At 35.5% G+C, this 19,751-nt stretch overlaps 2 protein-coding genes and 1 non-coding gene across 3 annotated transcripts; all 3 read left to right on the forward strand.

The window, feature by feature from the left end:
* Positions 1–659: 659 nt before the first annotated feature.
* Positions 660–1,094, forward strand: LOC143631122 (uncharacterized). Its single transcript, XM_077099972.1, has one exon. The coding sequence runs from the start codon at positions 660–662 to the stop codon at positions 1,092–1,094; it is 435 nt and encodes a 144-aa protein (XP_076956087.1).
* Positions 1,095–1,629: 535 nt separating this feature from the next.
* LOC143631123 (uncharacterized) lies at positions 1,630–8,191 on the forward strand. Its single transcript, XM_077099973.1, has 8 exons — positions 1,630–1,686; positions 3,853–4,007; positions 5,027–5,103; positions 5,233–5,367; positions 5,453–5,504; positions 5,586–5,673; positions 7,370–7,468; positions 7,572–8,191. The coding sequence occupies exons 1-8, from the start codon at positions 1,630–1,632 to the stop codon at positions 7,722–7,724; spliced, it is 816 nt and encodes a 271-aa protein (XP_076956088.1). The 3' UTR covers positions 7,725–8,191.
* Positions 8,192–10,154: 1,963 nt separating this feature from the next.
* On the forward strand, positions 10,155–10,247 carry LOC143631173 (small nucleolar RNA SNORD24). Its single transcript, XR_013153304.1, has one exon. It is a non-coding gene; the product is annotated as a small nucleolar RNA SNORD24 (small nucleolar RNA).
* Positions 10,248–19,751: the final 9,504 nt, after the last annotated feature.

Raw genomic sequence — 19,751 nt, forward strand, 5'->3', positions numbered from 1 at the left:
CAAATCACAATTAAAAAATACATATTTATGGAATTACATGATGTTTTATTAAACTATCCAAAACACAAACAAATAACAACCAAATAAAATAGCGCAATACCATAATTGTTTAATCCATATATGTTACCTTCTAATTATTTTTAAGCATCATACTCTAAAAAAAAAACTAACAACCTTTTACAGATTTACAGCTGACAGAAGACCAAATCAAGAACCTTACGTTACTCGAAATCCAGAAAATCCTACAACAAAACAACTCAAGTTTAACAAGGTATGAGACAATGCCTTTCCCTGATGAAGAGTCCTTATCTGTTATCAATAACTGCCTTGTTCTAGACGAGCAATCATACGATCAACAAACTGAGAGAACAGAATTTGAAAACCTATTTACATCGATAATCTCAGAGCAGAAAACTATTTTTGACATAATAACGAAAGCCATACAGCAGAATAAAGGTGGTGTCTTTTTTGTTTACGGTCACGGTGGGACAGGGAAAACATATTTATGGAAGACATTGTCTTCAGCCATACGATCCCAAGGTAATATTGTTTTAAACGTTGCATCAAGCAGAATCGCATCATTATTGCTATCCAGAGGTTGGACGGCTGATTCCAGATTTCATATTCCGATTAACCTAAACGAGGACTCATCTTGCGTAATGGAACGAGGTTCGGATGAGGCCAAATTATTAGAGAAAACAAAGCTAATAATTTGGGATGAAGCCCTAATGACCCACAAACACGCATTTCAGGCTCTGGATAAATCTTGCAAAGATGTCTTAAAGCCAAATTCGCTATTTGGAGAAAAGGTTGTTGTCTTTGGAGGAGATTTCAGACAGATTCTGCCAGTAATTAAGAAAGGAAGCAGGCAGCAAATAGTTAACGCCTCTCTGTGTTCGTCATATATTTGGCATCATTGTCGTGTTCTTAAATTAACAAGAAACCTAAGGTTAACAATTGGTCAGCCATCGGCTGACATAGAAGAGACCAAAAAGTTTTCTAAATGGCTACTAGACATAGGAGAAGGTAAAGTCGGTGGACCTAATGAGGGTACGACAAAAATAGAGATACCAGATGATTTACTTATTGAATAATGTGATGACCCTATCATAAAGCTGATTCAGTTTGTCTATCTGGACATTCTAAACAGCAGCCAAGACCCTACATACTTTCAACAGAGGGGGTTTCTTGCACCAACAAACGAGGTTGTTCATGAGATTAATGATCGTCTGCTTGAATTATAACCTGGTGATCCGATTGAGTACTTAAGCTCAGATTCGGTAGTTAAGTGCAACTACATAGATGGAAATGTCGATCCGACTTTATACTCTACTGAAATACTTAACGGTCTTAAAATACGGCGTACCCGTGATGCTTCTAACAAATATCGATCAAAAAAAGGGATTATGCAACGGCACTAGGTCAGGTTGTTTCTTTGGGTACGCATGTAATCGAAGTGAAAATTCTTTTGGGGAATAACACTGGTGAGAGGATCTCTATTCCAAGAATCACCATGACACCTTCCGATAAGAACATAGCATTCACGTTTACAAGACGGCAATATCCCTTATCAGTTTGCTTCGCTATGAAAATAAACATTAAGTAGGGTGGGTTTATACTTAAAGAACGATGTCTTCTCACACGGACAGCTTTACGTCGCACTATCAAGAATTACGAGCAAAAAGGGTTTGAAGATACTGATTCTTGACAGAAATGACAAACAGGCTAACAAAACAACAAATGTCGTTTTCAAGGAAATTTTTTCTTATTTGAAATAAAGTTAATTGTTACCAATTACAATATTATGATTTATCAATGTACTACAATTTCTTATTTGAAATAAAGTTAAATGTTGTCACTTACAATATTATGATTTCTCAATTTAGTACAATTTTATAAATAAAATTTTATTAATTCATAATGTTTACTAACAAACATAGTTTAAGGTAACGACTCAAACTGGCCTAAATCAATAGCTAAAAGAACTTAATAGTAACCCGCGTAACATGCGGGCTAAAAGCTAGTTATAATTGAAGAAGAAAGCTTACAAATATAATCGATGGAGACTTGGAGGTGATGAAACTAAGCTTCAACCACAATTCCACAAACTTTCCAAAAGGTTTTTCGAAATATAAGGTAGCGTTTGGTATGTAGGAATGAGAGGTGGAATGGAACGGACCATTACGAAGGAATAAAGAAAACTGTGTTTGGTTGGCTAAAGAAATGAAATCACTCGTTACCTTATCCATTCCATTCCCTCTAAAACACTCCAAATTCATTCCAGCCACCCCCTTGTTTTTTTTTTCATTCCATCCTTTCTTTCACCCTACTCATCTCCATCACCCTTCTACTATTACCATCCATCACCATCACCACCGCCACCTACCACCAACGCCACCTCCACCATCGCCTCCCACCACTAGCCCCACCCCTGCCACCGCCGTCGCCTCAGACCACCGCTGTCGTCGTCGACTACCACCGCTACATTAACCATCCACAACCACCACCGTCACCCACCATCACCGCAACCTACCTACCACCTCCCCCTACCACCACCGCTAATACCCATCACCGGCCCTTCTGTTACCACCAACCACCGCCACAGCCACACCACCTGCCACCGTCACTGACCACCGCCAACCACCATCACCAATCGCCTCCCACTCTCGCCACCACCTACCGCCACCACCATCACCACTGCTTACCTCCAATTTTATTTTATTCCCTCTTTTTTTTGCCTGACTAACAACATTAATTAATTATTCATTTCATTTTTAGTTTTCTAGATGGTAACCAAACAAGACAATGGAATGGTAACGATCCATTCCATTCATTTGTTCATTCCATTCTCTCATCTATTCCATTCCCTCGTCCATTCCATTACCCCATACCAAACATACCTTAAATAACTAACTTTTTTAGTGAGCTTTTCTTAATTTTTAGTTTGAATTCGTATCAATATAATCATGTTTATAAAACTTTTATTTAAAACAATTACAAATTATTCTAAATATAACACTAACTTTTTTTTTAATATTATGATCAATAAATGAAAAGTTTTCTCTCAAAACACACGTGACAACGGGGTTCAGTTTTATTTATTTATTTATATATTTATACGTGTAGCTGCTCTCAAGTACGCGAAGCACACTTCTATAAATTGTTAAGGGTTTAAGCATTGTAAGTATAAATGTCTGATTGTTGTTTGTATGTGATAGTAACCAATTCGAGATGGTCAATCTCTCAAGATAGTTAATCCGTTGAGTGGATCAAGATCCAAATAAATAAGAGAAAGAACAAAACATCTTACTTCATATTTTTCTTTTTCTTTTTCATTCATAAACTCTAAGGCCTTATATAGGCATATAGAAACATGAAACTAAGAAACATAATACAAGAACATGGACCTATTTACCCACTAACTCAAATACTAAAATAAACATAAAATAAGGAACAACTGTATGGAAATAGGAACGTGGATTTTAGATGATGAGTTGCATCGTGTGAATCATGCACGTATCAGTATGCTTATAAATTTTTTATAAATTGGATCGTCCTGGTTTGTGTTAGTAAAAATTGAGATGATTAAAAGGCAATAAATAATATTTTGTAAAAATGAAAGGATTTTTATAAAAACGTTGCTTGATATTTATTTATTAAAACCCCTTGCCTGGGTTTCTTATCCATCCAAACCTCCTCTTCAACCTCGAGGAACTAATTAATACGATACAATGGACACGGCCTCTCTTCTAACATACGCACCCTTATCCTGCTCTTCTAAACCCAAACCTAAACTCACTGTCACCTGTTATCCCTTCGGCAAATGCTTGCGGTTCAACTTCCGTCATTCAGGCCTCACTCTTCCGTACATCCGCACTCGCCGTTGGTGAAATACTGAACAAGTCTAGTTTAGAGGATTCTTCGTCGTCTATCCGTAAAGACCAGATGCCCAAAATCGATAAGAGCGGGAGGTTTTGTAGCCCTAGAGCCGCCAGAGAGCTTGCACTGTATGTTCATTTCATTGAATTTTGATGTTTATGTGTTAAATTATTATAATTCTACACAAATTGAGCGTAATTTCGATCCAGTCTAATCATAGTTAGTTTTGTCTGGGACGAATTGTACGTTGATGAATGTTAGGTTAAATTTATATATTGGATTACAATACTTATACACAAATTGAGCATGACTTGGAATCAGTGTAATCATAGTTAGTTTTGTTTGAGACGGATTTTATGTTGATAAATGTTAGGTCAAATGCGATTTTACTGCATTTGAATTTTTCTATTGGATTATGATAATTATATACAATTTGAGCATAATTTGTATGATAATTATATACAATTTGAGCACATAGTTATTAAAAGCCCTCAGCATCTTGTGCCTAGGCCCATTTTTCAGGCGACGCTCAATAAATGCGCTTCTACTTCCTAGGCGTGCTTTGGCATTCTCTAGGACAGGAACATGAGAAGACAAAAGCCGAGCAAAAGAAACACACGGAGTGCTATTGAAACTTAGATCTAGGAGAGGTCAAAGGAACTACATTAAACATTTTGTTATTCAAGTTTTGGAATTACATTTGAATCTTGACTATTTTAGAACTTTTGGTGCTGATTAGATGATATTAAATGTTATATAATAGCTTTTATTTATTTTATTTGAAGAATAATATTAATTTCATATACATAATATATTTTTAATTTTTTTTATTTAAGTACGCTTTTTTTTTCTCAGGCCCTCGGTTTTTTTGTGCCTTGCGCCTTGCTCCTATGCCCCAAGCAAGGCCTATGCGCCTTGAGTGCGCCTATCGCATTTAATAACTATGTTTGAGCATAATTTGGATGCAGTCTAATCATAGTTAGTTTTGTTTTGAGATGAGTTGTAATGTAGTATGTTGATGTATGTTTGGTCAAACTAGATTTCATTGGATTTTGACTTTTATGTACTCGATTGTAATCGTTATACACATAGTAAGCATAATTCGGATCCAGTCTAATCAGACAAATTGTATGTTGATGAATGCTAGGTCAATCATATACGCCGCTTGTTTAGAAGGATCAGATCCAGTACGGTTGTTTGAGAGGCGTGTGAATGCCAGAAGAGGTGAGTATATGTATATATCTTTGATTTGAATGCGATGATTCTGTATTTCCGTATTTCTGTATTTGAGATTTGAGCCTTATCTAATCATTATTTTGTAAAATCACTGTGAAAGCTACTTGTAAAATTCAGAAACAGGGTATGAGTTTGATAAAGAGACATTAATGGAGTACAATCACATGAGCTTTGGTGGACCTCCTGTGAAAACCGAGACAGCTGAAGAAGCTGATGAACTTATGAGACTAGATGAAAAAGCATCTGAAGTTGGTAATATAGTTTGTACACTTCACAATTCGTCATATTACCTGTTTTTTATCACATAAATAATAAGCTTAATTTTGGTTTTTCAGAGGCAGAAGTCTTTCAGCCCCTCCAAAGTTGGTTTACAGTAAATTAATCCTACGGTAAGCATTAAACAGAAGCAATTAAAAGTTGTTATTATTCTAGTTCCAAGAGTAATCATTTTGTTTGTTATCTAAATGCAGCTTCACCAGAAAGTTATTAGTGGCTGTAGCAGATAAGTGGGATAATCATATCATGGTCATTGACAAAGTTGCTTCACAAAACTGGAAGGTTTGAACTACATACTTGATTGGTTATTAAGCTACTAGTTTTAGAACCCGTGTAATACACGGGATTTTTCAATTTTAAACTAATAAAATGAATTGTTTGAAACAAAACAATAAAATTAAAGGTAAAGGTAAATAAAAACATATATATATATATATATACATTTATATATATATATATATATATATATATATATATATATATATATAAATGCATTACAAATATACTCAAATACATACCACAAACAATAAGAAGTCTAGATTTTAAAATATACAAATGTGAGAAAATCTCTCTATATCCAACATTTGTAACAATTCAGGTGAAGTAACATGGGAATAGCATTATCTGATTATATATAACATATGTGATATATTATAAGAAAAGTAACATGCGATACATTGAGGTGAAGCTTACCACTGTCACAGCAAACTTCAAGCCTTTTCGGCATTTTCTGTGTAGATACATAATATTGACAACATGCTTGCCGGAATTGTCAAACATCTAAAATTCTTTACAATATCTTTAAAATGTACTCAATCTTACGAATTACCACCCACTTTTAACTTTTTTTTTAAAAATTCACAGTGCTTCTTAACTTTGTAGCCTAATTAACATAATCGCTAACTAAGCTTAAACAAATTCTTACTGATGTGAAAGTTAAAAGTAAAATGTTTTGACTAAATAACCTAGATTAAAACAAATTCTTACTGATGTTTATCAATTCAATTTCACATCATCTCCACTCAATAACCTAGATTAAAACACATCTTGAAACATTGACTAAAAGAAGATCAACGTCCTGTATATAAGACCTAATTAGATAAACAAAAAGTTGTTCAATAAAACAGAACTCGATTTAAACAGAAATTGATTAAAAGAAAACCTATCAACAGAGATTGAATCAAACGAAAATTAGGGTTACCTTAGTCAATTAGGGTGAGAATGGATGGGAGATTATAATTACCTGAATCAGACGTCAAAGATGTCGAGAGTGAGGGTTTGTCAAAAAGGAGGCGCAGTTCAAATGTATTTGGACCCATGGATACCTAGAATGGCTGAGAGTAGAGATTAGAAATTTAGCGGGAAAATATGGCCAGGAATTATTATGGGACTGACACCTAAACACAATTATTTTCTTTTAATAGAATAGTTAAGACGTTTTAGTGCTTTACTCTCAAGTTATGTGTCGTTAGAGGTGTCAATTTCGACCCAATTACTTATGAATGGTCAATCTGGGTTGTGTTTTTATCTCAAATGGGTTGAAGCTGTCCATAGTTTGTTTTTAACAGTATTGTTTTTGTAATCAAATTACAGATTGATATCAAAACTTTCAAAATGGACAAAAAAGTGTTTGCATGTCAATCTGACCTGACCTACTCCCCATACGAAAAATGACCCATTTTGTAGAATTTCATGTTTGCTTATTTGTAATTATTACAAAATTATTGAACAACATGCTTCTGTATTATATTATGTTTTGTTTAGAGACTTGTGTTAATTTTATCTAAAACGGGCTGATAGCCACCCGTAGTTTATTTTAACAATATTGTTTTTGTAATCATGATGAACACAGTACCTGTTATATCAACATTTTCAAAATGGACAAAAAAGTGTTTGCAGGTCATTGGCCCGACTCGCTCTCCATCCTAAAAGTGACCCACTATGTAATTATTCATGTTTGCTTTAAAATCTTGCTCAGAACGAACCAGCAGGCAGAATCTTGGAGCTTTCAATTCTTCACCTCGCCATGTCTGAAATTGATGTGCTAGGAACACGTCACCAGATCGTGATTAACGAGGTTTGTTTCTTCAAATCATTCTAAATAGTATCCTTTTGGATTCGTGTATGCACACCATTACCACAATATCCAATCAACTAAACATTTGTGGCTGTTTATAAAGGCAGTAGATCTTGCAAAACGGTTCTGTAATGGATCAGCACCCAGAATAGTCAACGGTTGCCTCAGGACATTCATCAAGGACTTTAAAGGAAATAGTGGGGCCCAGACATCTGACCCGAAAACTAAAAAAGAAACTATCTCAACCGACTCATAAAATTAAGTTTAGAGTCTTATGGACAATGGTGAATACCAGAATACAGATTGTAAAAGGAAGACTTAGACTGAACTCATGCAAAGAGATTTTGTGCACTTGGTTTCTAATTTAGTGCCTGAAATATCAAGATTAGTTATAGCCGGTACACGTATCCAAACGGGCCATTTCACGGTTGTTAGTGTTTGTTAATGTAAGTGTTCATCAATAGTGTATGATAATGTTTTTCGAGTTGGTGGTTAAGATATTGAAAGGAACCTGCATTTGGCTTGTATCTATTAGCATGTATAATTTATGCTGCTTTTATGGTCTATGAATTTGATTTGCATCGAGGCTGGAGATATCATCTCATTCTCTCTCCTTATCTATCCGAAAAAGGGGTAGGTCAAACAGGTTGGATGTTCGGATAAAATGGATTTGATTTGAGTAATGTTTTGCTGTCGTTGAAATGGGCTGGCTGACCAGTATTTTTGTTTTCTTTTCTATGGCTTTATAAATTGTTAATATATTATACCATAAAATTTATTAGCGTGTTTATGATCCGGTTTCAATAGTTTTTAGGTCGAGTTGTGGGACTGCTATTAAAGGTTTTTGATTGGTGCAAATTAAAATAAGACCATTGAAAGATAAATCTGAAATAAACAAAATCATTACCGATGATTTGGTTCGATGCTGTGAAGCCCTAGTTTTTTGGGACACAATTTATTTTGGGTTTCCGCAACTTTTACTTGATACAACATATGCTTTACCTGTTATAGTTATATGTATGATGTATCCAGAGCTTTGCTAAACATACCAAGGTTAATAGCCAATCAGTGACTCCATAAATATGTTTTACAACCTAAATGTCATGTACATTCACCAGATCGTGATTAACACGTCAACTTTTACTAAACTATACACCTTATAGAGTTATGCTTTTGAGCACTTCGCCTTCCACACAAAACAAAGATTCTCTTGACACTTCTAGTAGTCTCACTATTATTATGATAAACATTAACTTTGCTATAGACTTTTAAGTTTTTCTTCTTTATTTATCAGGTATGCTAATACCTCTATTTACGCCACAACTTCTTCTTTACATTTTCTAAATTTTAGACGTCATCTTTTCCTCATAACTATCCATTTTATGCTCAGAAAAAGAAATTCGGGGAACCCTTTTCCGAATTTTATTCTTTTACTTGATATAATCTTTGCTGCAATACTCTTCGACTAACAGTCTTGGAGACCAAGGTATAAAAATTAATTTATGGCCGTTAAGTAGACTTGAGCGGCAGGAGGGTGGTCAACAGACCCTCGAACACCATGTAGTTCCGCGCTAGAGCAATGTATCGAGGGAACAACTTAAATTGCTTACCAGCTCTAAGGGTATTTTGGACATACGGAAATGGTGATTGATGATAATGATGAAACCCATCTGCCCACCTCAAGACTCCTATTTGAATGCTTAGAGCCTACCACTTGTTTTATTATATTACTAGCTATCTATGGTTGCACCAAAGCAAGGATTTCATACTTATGTCTGGTCGTCTGTTTGTGGATGATAAGCCCATTACATATTTAAAGTGACTCTTTAGATTCGTATGAACTATTGCCAAAATTAGTTAACAAGGCTAGATCTTGATTTAAAATTTAGATGGACAATGCTAAAAAATTTCATCTAGGAAAGCTTAAGAAACATTAATATCGTATATGGATCTTTCATGTTTGAGGGTTATAATACAAACGACCATTCTTGGCAAGTATATTACTTCTTTGTTGAAGGTTATGGCGAAAGAGGGTGAGGATAGCACAAATTATGTGTTAGTTGGATTGAAAAAGTTGGTATTCTCGAATGGCGGACGAAATGGATGGAATACCGGCCTTGTGGAGCTTGGCAAAAGAAACATAACGGTCCTGTCGATAGTATGTCTGATTTGTGGTATGGCCAACGAATATGCCGCCGAGAATATTTTCCTCCCATTCGTTCAAGGAACATGGCAAATAATATCCAATGGTGTAAGCTACCGGCCTTTTATGCGTTTGGAACTGTACAAATATACAAGTTTTTTGAATCGTAAGGCAAAGACGTTCCATGCCATTTGTCTCACAACGATTTGGTATCTTTGGTGAGCAAGGAATAATACGGTTTTTAATGAAAACTTGGCGCCATTAAGTAATGTGGTGGGAAACATAAAAGCATTGGGACATCTATGGGTGTGGAATAGGTCGAAAAGGACGGATATAAAATTGGAGAATTGGAGGTCGTTTACTTTACAAGACGGATAGTTTAAGTAGTATGCAATTTATTTTCGTGCATGTAATTATGTGATGTAACTTACAATCTTTAAGAGGGAGGGGGGGGGGGGGGGGTGTTTCCGGCCCGGCTAGTACTTCGTAGATCGTTAAATAAGTGGTTACTAATAAAGTTTTTGAAATTGTTTTTAATTGCCGGGCCGGTGATGTAAGAAAGATATTTGCTACTCTTGATGAGATTATTCTCTTCTCTCACTTGATGATTCATTATCCACCAAGATCTCTGAGGCCTACTTTTCTTTTTTGTGCCCGTTAATTTTGTTTGCAGTTTTTGTTTAAATTCACAATAATTTGTGGCTCTTTACTTTTCAATTCAGTTTGCAAAATTTATTTTAACTTTTTGGTTCACAATAATTTGCGGACTTTTTAATGTTCTTAAATTTACGATTTAGTCCTAGACGGAAAGGTATTACTTATCGCCTAAGTGCTAAAACGAACATCAAAATCGTTGATTTGTAAGTCCAAGATAAATTGTAATGACAAAAAAATAATTATAGATGTAGCTAAACTATAATTCTCTTCAAATGGTAAATGAATCAACTCAAAGATAAACACAGAATAATTGCCGTTAAGATACCGCTTAAATGCTTCAAAAATTAAATCACGAACGACATGAGTTTCAGTCATTAAGCTACATATCAACAATTGTCATGGTCTAATGATAGAATTCCGAGAACGGTCGCAAAGAAATGTATATTATAGATAAGCATAAGCATGGTTGTAGAAGTCTATAGATGGATATTCGGCGGGGTTGATTGTGGAGTTGTATTCAGAGAGTGTTTGAGGTTGATTATTTTAAAGAAATTATAGATAATCCGTATTCAAAAATCTTTAAGTTTGATTATTCAATATTTTGGATATCCTAATTTTCGGATTCAGACAGTAATTTTAAAAGTTTTTGATATTTTGGATGCCATTTGTGTACCCTAAATCTATTTCTTCATTTTAGAGGTGTTCATCGGATCGGATAACTGGTTATTCGGTTTATTGACTTATTCGGTTCGGATTGTTCGGATTTGAAAATTTTGGCATTCTATCTGAAATCTGATTAGATCCGAGTTAGGGACTTTCTATTCAATCCGAATCCGATTCGAATTGAATTCAAAGAATATAAAACTTAAGTTTTATTAAATAAACATACAAAACTGGAATATCAAAATAAAACACTACAAGAACAAGGAAGTTAAGTAGTGTTAGAATAAATTTTAACCATAACTTCATTATGTGTTGCAATTTGGTTTTGTCTTAATGGGTTTTCGTAGCAGGGTTTTTAACGAGGCAAAATCACTAAGCGTATTAAAGGAATACGGTTATTTTGTTTTATAATATGGATAGTCAAGTTTGAGTGTTATGAACATTAATATCATGGTGACCTTCCACATTCTAACTCCTATGTTAGCATTTACTTCGTATCCATATTTTAACCATATGCTCAATGAGAAGACTCCTCATTCATCATTATATACCATTAGAGGTGCACAAAAAACCCAAACCTGGAACAGGACCCGAAAAAAATACCCGGAACCGGTTTTTTTTTTACCTGGGTTTTTAATACTCGAACCCATACCCGACCTTACCCGTAAGGTACGGATTGGGTATGCTTTTTAGTACCAAAACCCGTACCCGGACCCGATTTATACCTGAAACCCGGAACCGGTTCCAATACCTGAAACCGGGTTTTTCAAATACCCGATCTATACCCGAAAAAACCTGAAAAATACCTGAAAATACCTATAAAAATTGTAACCCCTTAAAAATCCAATCTATACCCACCCAAAAATAGTGTATTTAAATACCCGGTTTTAGAATACCCGGTTCCATACCAGACCCGAACCCGATCCATAGGGTATGGTTTTTAAAGACAATACCCGGACCCGAACCCAACCCGGATATTACCAATACCTGATTTTGCAATACCCGGTCATACCTGAAACCGGTTCCATACCTCAACCTGGGTATTTGAAAAACCCGATTTGTGCACCTCTATATACCATCTCTCTGTATCTTCTTATGGTTATCTACTATATATGAATCTTGGTTGCTAATAAGCCGTTGTTTCACAACACATATCAATATAAATAAGATAAATACATTATTACATACTAAATTATTTTTAAACTTGCTAATTACTAATTAACAAAATGACATTCATTCTTTAATATTTTATAAATATGAATTATGTTTATATTTTTAAGCCAAAATCATCCATAGTTGATCACCTTTGATCGAATCTTTATAAATAATAAATATATGGAGTTAAAGAAAGTAGTTTCGCCTTACAACCTAGAGCGATTACTGACGTGAAGTCGAAGGCTCACTCAAACTTAAACCAAATACTACTAAATAGATAGCGGTAAGTGGGTATCGAACACGGGAGTTTGTGGAAAGTGTGTTACTAAGTAGCTCAACGATTAATTAATATAAATGTAAATGACGAAAAAGTAATTTCCAAGTTGGTTTTGATTTGATTTTATAAACTAAAATAAACTAAACGAAAGTTGTAAACGAATAACTAAACAAACATTCCTCTTGTGTTCGGGTTATTGCTCAACACTCTTGTTAACATTCAATGGATAAACCGTAATATCTCGGTTTTGTGTACATGCAATTATTTGTGATTAATCAAGAACTAAGTACTCGGATTCCTAGAATGCGAGGTTGTTACTTAACAATCAATCAATACGATTATTCCTAATTCCTTCCACTAAATCTCGGTTGTCAACGACACCAAGAACGCATGGTTCAAAACAAGGAACAAACAATATGGACAAGCTACAAACAATCACACAAACATCATGACTATACTAACATAACATTTAGATAATCAATCCAAGTTCAAGAAAATAAACAAAAGTGTTTTACGATTAACCTTACATCCCGAGAGGAATACCATAGAACTAGCCACTCATGGCTCGAGAGATCATTGATGCATCAAGTACCTTGTTTATATCAATCCCAAACATAAACAAATGAATACAATCACCCAAAATAGTGTTCTTGTCTTCAAAAATCGCCTCCAAGCCGTCCTAAGTGAAAAGGTATGTGAAAAGGCACCCAAAAACGGCTTAATAAGAAGACATGCAAGTGGCCCTACGCCCCGGACCGTGGTCCACGGTCCAGACCATGGGCCACGGTCCATCCACGGTGCATAAAATGACCACGGTACGGTGAAAACTGTCTGATTGGAGCTGGGTTGACCGTGGGCTATGGTGGAGCTTTTGCTCATTTTCTTGTTTTCTTCATATCTTTCTCGTTTCAACTCCGTTTTCTTCGCCGCTTTCGCCCACGTTCTCGTAATTTCATCCTCTACCTCCTCCTACCTGCAAACATATGAGTAACCATAGTCAACTAATTCCATGAAATTAAGTTGGCTAAGCCAATGCATTTATATCTTTTAACTCGCTTAACAGCTTTCCTGACGAGTCACTCGTCAATTACTCGGAATGTACTCAGTCTTGTAGACCTTTTTTTACAACATTGAGAATAAGATCCTTTACATCCTATCCCTTAGACCAGCTAACCCGGCCATGCATGAGGGGACCATCTTGACCACACTCATTCTCACCCTCACTCACTTGACCGTTGCCTAACGGTCCAATTTGTTTTTTATTTTAAAAATTAATTTAATTTTTATATTTATAAAAACAATACTATTTCAACCCAAAATTTCAACATGAATTATTCTTTGTCCGACGATACTGATTTTTTACTTCATGCAATAAAGTTTACGGTGGAACATGCTTTATTTGGCGATGAGCAAACATCGCCTCCGATCACAAGAAAAGATCGGTTGAATCGAGATCGTAAAGGTGCACACGGACGTTTGGTAGGCGACTAATTTGCCGAAAAAGCAACTTTCACGAGAGAAGATATTTTTGAATGAGTAAGCGACTGTTTCTAAGAATAGTCGAGATATAGTGAGAATGGATCCGTGGTTTGAGTTACGTCTGGATGTGAGAGGCATAAGAGATTTTTCTCACATGCAAAAGTGCAATGCAGCGATCCAACATATGGCGCACGACATAGTTCATGATGCTTTGGACGAGTATCTTCAAATGCCCGAAAGAACGGTACACGATAGTGTTTATAAGTTTACCAAAAATATTATTAAGTTATATAGCAAGAAATATTTACATAGCTCTACATGGAGCGATATTCAAAAATTATATGAATGAAATGAAACAAACATGGATTTCCCGGAATGCTTAGTAGTATTGATTGCATGCATTGGGATTCGGGGTGTCAATTCCTGACACGACTTGAAACCCGACATGAAAAAAATATAGGTTTGTGTTGGCTGACACGACCCATTTTCTTAAAAGGTCAACCGAACCCAACACGTTTAAAAAACAGGTCAACCCGAACTCGACCCATTAAAAAGTGGGTTGACCTGTTAACCCGTTTAACAATTTTAGAGAAGTTAATATTTTGATTTTAGAGATAAAAAGTTTTAAATTTTAAAGTTAAATAATTCGAATTTTACTTTTCTATATATCAATTAACTTTTAAAAGTAAAACTAATTTCTTTTTTTACTACTTCTATATACTTTTTACTTCCGTCATTTTAATGTTATTAGTTCTAACTGTCTATTCTATGGTTAATTCATTCATTTGTTTTTATCTTGAGCTAAATATGTGAACATAAGTTTGTTAATTGGAATGAGAGACAAATTAAAAAAAAACCAATTAGAGTTATCACAAATTATTAACACGTTTTATATGAATAATTAATTGTTCAATTTATTGCTAAGTCCATAGGTATACTCATATTCATACGTGAACTTAAATGGGATGACCCGAAACACAACCCAAGTACGACACGAATTTAGATGGGTCGACACGACATGAATAAATATACGGGTTGGTGTCACACCTCGCCTTTGGGCTTTGGCGTATGACTCACAGTTGGTACCATTTGTGTCAATTTATCAAAGTTTGCAGCGGAAAAATATTAATTTAAAATATTTACTTTCCTAACAAAGAGAATTAAATACCTTTGATTGTTTTACAAAATTTCTTGTTTAAAAAAAAACAAGTTTAATATATGGCTCATTACAAAATTAGCTGAGCCACCAGCTGCATTCTATGCCTAGTGATCTTCTATCTCCACTGGCATATCCATCTCTATACCTTACTCTTGATTACCTGAAAATAGTTTGAAAATATGTCAGCTATATGCTGGTGAACACGCTGACTCAATAAAAAGGTTTTCACAATTCGTTATGACACAACACCAATAGTATTCAACGACTCAATGGGTCTTAATCCCATCTCATCGGAACTAAACATACGCACAAACCACATGATCAGACTTCACTCGCCCTAGAGACAGTCATTTGCCTCATGGTCAGTATGTTTGTAGTGTGCCCACTACAGTACATATATGTAAGGATCCATACACATGTGTATTTTAGCCTGAGTGTTAAGTTCTACCTTGTATTAAAACGTTTTAGAGGATTTGAACCAACCCTCATGTAAATACTTTCATAACTCTTTTACATATGGATAACAGTCCATAGTTTATAAGAGTAATTATCTTTCAAAAAGATAGTACATAGACGTATCCACGTCGAAATCATATTCATACTATAAAAAGGTTGAGCGTATTCACCTTTTGTTATATTAATGTATCTCACTGACAAATGCTTTTCTTTTATCTCGGACCTATAGTACGAGAATAATATTTCATAAATAACTAGATCTACAATCTAGCTTTAGACCTTTAGTCTACTTGCATAACCTTTACCTTGATATCCATTTCATTTATAAAATATATGTTTAATATTTATAGGCTAAGTTTCTTCTTCGTAAAGAAACGTGTATATCAAGTTTCTTCTTTCATAAGTGATATCTTTATAACATAAATAACAACATTTCATCAATAATCTTATCTTATGAAAGCTTATATTTCACTTACTTATTTGATCAAGGTATAGACTATACCCCCGACTAGGGTCTAAGCTATATGTAATAATAAAATAATAACTTAAGTAGAACCTCTACCTTACGCGGGTATTCGGAGTTTATATGCCTAAGCTTGTACGGGCAACACTTCTACTTCCTTATCACGTATTGAAGCTTAAACCGTCAGAACCATGTTTCAATCTCGCTTAACCAATCTACACAGCACTAGCACTCCAATTCTTGCACAAATCATGAGAAATCGGGACCTCGGAACTTCACAATGATCGGGCACGCTTTCCAATGTTATGTGTGTGTAAGAAATGGTGATTTTGGGATGAATATGCTTCAAAACCGCAATCCCCTTTTATAGGCAAAGTTTTGGCCACCATCGCGTAGCGCGATGGGGCTTTCATTAAGCCATCGCGTAGTGCGACACCGCAATACACTATATTTTGCCACGTGTTGACACGTGGTTGGACACGTGGATCCGGTTACTTAACGCGGTCATCGCGTAGCGCGATACCCCCTTTATCCTGGACCATCGCGTAGCGCGACGCCCCATTTTTCTTAATTTCTAGGAATCTGCATCGCGTAGCGCGGTGCGGACTATAATTTTCCCATTGCGTAGCGCGATGGTCTTGAAAACCAAAAAAATTAATTTTGTACCCTCTAAGTTTCAAAATTGACATTTTTAGTCCAAACTTGAATAGGTTATTCCCGAGATGTTACAGTCGGGTTAGGGTTGAAGAATCTCAACACGCTAACCCGTCAACCCGAAACCCGTCACTGTCAACACACCAACCCAACACGATTAACACCCTTAATTGGGAGAGGGCAAACTGCCCCAATGCTTGGTGTGGTCAATACATGCGAGGTGATCATACAAACCCGACTATATCCTTACACGCAGTCACTTCACAAGATTTATAGACTAGGCGTGCCTTCTTTGGTGTTGTCGGTACAAATAATGATTTAACCGTCCTCCATCAGTCAGTGTTTTACAAAAATATCATAGAATGTACGATGCCGGATTCAAGTTTTCAAGTTTTAGGAATCGAATACAAGCATGACTATTATCTTGATGACGTGATATATCCGCCGGTGTCCATGTTTGTGAAATCCTTCACGTGCCCACAAGATGATAATCGAATGAAATTTAAGGGGGCTCAAGAGGCGACAAGAAAGGATATTGAAAGATGTTTCGGCGTCATAAAAATAAAGTGGCACGAAGTGGCCAACCCGACACAAGCAAGGGCCAAAAAAAAAAAAATATCAGACTGTCACACCCCGACTTAGGGCCTGGGTGTGACGCCCTTTAGTTGGTATCTGTTTTGAAAATATATCAGAGTTACGGGTTTGTTTTAGCGGAAGTCTTTAAAATATATTATTCATTTATAAAATATCGGGTTAGAATACCCGTTTGGATATTGTATAATAAAATATCAGCGGAAGTCTTTTCAGATAAAATATTATTATATTGAAATCTCGGGAGTTGAACACCCGTTTTAATATTTCAAACATCCGTCTTTTAAAAATATGATTCTTTAATAACATTTTGAATAAATATCTGAGCCATCAGATCATCTCTAATGACTATGTCTCAAATCTTCTATCAGTCCTGCCTGTCAGTTCTATTCTTTTACAGTTTTCCTGAAATGTGGGGAAAATACGTCAGCACACAGCCGGTGAATGACGTTGACTCAATAATACCATTGCATAAGCAATAATAATACCTTTGTGACAATACTCATTAGGCACCCAACTCAATTGGGTTACAATTACCCTAAGTACATGTACAATTAATCATATACACAATATCATTTCTCTGATCAGTCCCGTAGACTACCAGAGGCATGTTTGATGATATGCACGGCCTTGGGGAAACTCCGAGTCACCATGTATGTATGGATCCAGACACATGTATACTCTTAATCTGAGTATGACCGTTTCTTATTATTGTAACACAAAGTTTTAAGGATTCGTAAATCCTATGTAAACAGTCCAGACTCTAAAAGAGTTGTAAAAGTTTTGGGCGCATTCACCTTTTATGATTGTAATTAGCTTCTGACACTGATTCCTGTATATTTGATCAGTTTCGGTTACTGACCCCTGTCTGTAAATTAGTTTCTGTTACTGATTCCTGTTTCTGTTTTCAGCTTTCTGATTGATTGATTGACTATTACCTCGGACCTATAGTACGAGTATAACACTTGTATAAATATCTAGATCTATGATCTACTTTCAGACCTCGTAGTCTGTTTTGTATAGCTGTAACCTTGACAAATCGTTTGTTTGTATAAAACATTGGACCTTCAGTCCTTTTGTTTGTTTATCAATTATACGTCAGGTTTCTTCTTTAGGAAGAAACATCTATACCAGGTTTCTTCTTCAAAAAGAAACATTACTTTGACTATAACCTGTGTGAATGAATAGTATGTTTCTTAATCATTAAGAAATACTATTTAACTATACCCCTTGCATGTACATGATTACGTTTCTTAATAATAAAGAAACAATAATTTGACTATAACTTTTGCTTATGAAAATTTATATTATACTTAACAGTTACGCCCTGCTTGCGGTGCACGCATATAATGTATATATGTGTGAACCCTCGGGTGGGCAAAAGCGAAATTGCACTAATTTTGACGTTATTTTACCAATATCGTGAAAATAACATTAAAAGTGGCGGAAGGTTAATCAGGCATCATGTGGTGGCGTTGATAGCCGAAAGACAAGGGTACATGCACCAATCGGTCGGTGTCCCGATGGTTGAGTGTTATGTGTCTTATGTCCAAGGCTTGATGCAAAACTACTATCGAGCCGAGGGTCTCACCGGAAGCAGCCTCCCTATCCCTATGGGGTAGAGGTAAGGCTGTCTACATCTTACCCTCCTCAGACCCTACTATAGCTTTGCTATTGGTGGGATATACTGAGTACGATGATGATGATGATGATGATGATACTTAACAGTGATCAAGGTTTGGGCTATACCCCCGACTATGGTCTAAGCTATTATATTAATAATAATAAAATAATAATTTAAGCTGAACCCCTACCTCACGCGGGTATTAGGAGTTAACAGCCTATGATTGATCGAGCGGCACTGCTATTACACCCCAACCTAAGGCGTAAATGCCAGGGCGTGATCTGATTGCTCACAGCTCGAAGATACTAACAAATATAAAATGTGACAATATCTAATTAATTATTTAATTCAAATAATACACAATATTCAAAATCAATACAATTCAAATAAATCAATTAAATTTAAGTTTGTCTTCAATATAACCCTAAGGTCTTTCTAAGTGTCCATCCTTCAACTCAGGCAACCTGCATATGCGTAGAAAATGGAGTTTTGTCAACAAACATGTTGAGTGAGTTTACCACCAAGTTTTGACACCAAAATAATGTTAATATGATAAATAAGCAAAACGTAATAAATGCGGCAATGGAATCAAACCATAAGCAAGTAAGTTGTCGACTAAAACATTGCCAAGCGAATCGAGCGCCGGTAAATCAACCATAAGCAAATAAGAATAAGACCGTTGCCAAGCGAATCGAGCAGTGGTCAATAGAATGAGAACCCTCTCCAAGGGAATATGTCAAACGATTGCATACAAAGACAAATAAGCACATAACAAGTAGATTTGATTAATCACACACAATTACACGTTTGCTATTTTTGATATGTATGTATATATAGATATGTATGTATAGTATGATATACGCATATGTCCCCAAAACGCTTAGAAAAGTTGTAAAATAGGGGAATGATAAAACTCACCTGATCGAATAACCCAAATAGGAATGAATACGACAAGAATAATA

Source organism: Bidens hawaiensis, unplaced genomic scaffold (assembly GCF_021521415.1).
Source record: "Bidens hawaiensis isolate Kalapana, Puna unplaced genomic scaffold, B.hawaiensis_p1.1 tig00005944_1, whole genome shotgun sequence".
Taxonomy (NCBI): domain Eukaryota; kingdom Viridiplantae; phylum Streptophyta; class Magnoliopsida; order Asterales; family Asteraceae; genus Bidens; species Bidens hawaiensis.

Excerpts from the sequence above, each read along its gene's own strand:
- LOC143631123 (XM_077099973.1), top strand. The coding sequence starts at position 1,630 with ATGTCTTCTCACACGGACAGCTTTACGTCGCACTATCAAGAATTACGA. Across the intron at positions 5,368-5,452 it reads TGAAAAAGCATCTGAAGTTG|GCAGAAGTCTTTCAGCCCCT; the intron begins GTAATATAGTTT and ends GGTTTTTCAGAG. Across the intron at positions 5,674-7,369 it reads TTGCTTCACAAAACTGGAAG|AACGAACCAGCAGGCAGAAT; the intron begins GTTTGAACTACA and ends AATCTTGCTCAG.
- LOC143631122 (XM_077099972.1), top strand. The coding sequence starts at position 660 with ATGGAACGAGGTTCGGATGAGGCCAAATTATTAGAGAAAACAAAGCTA.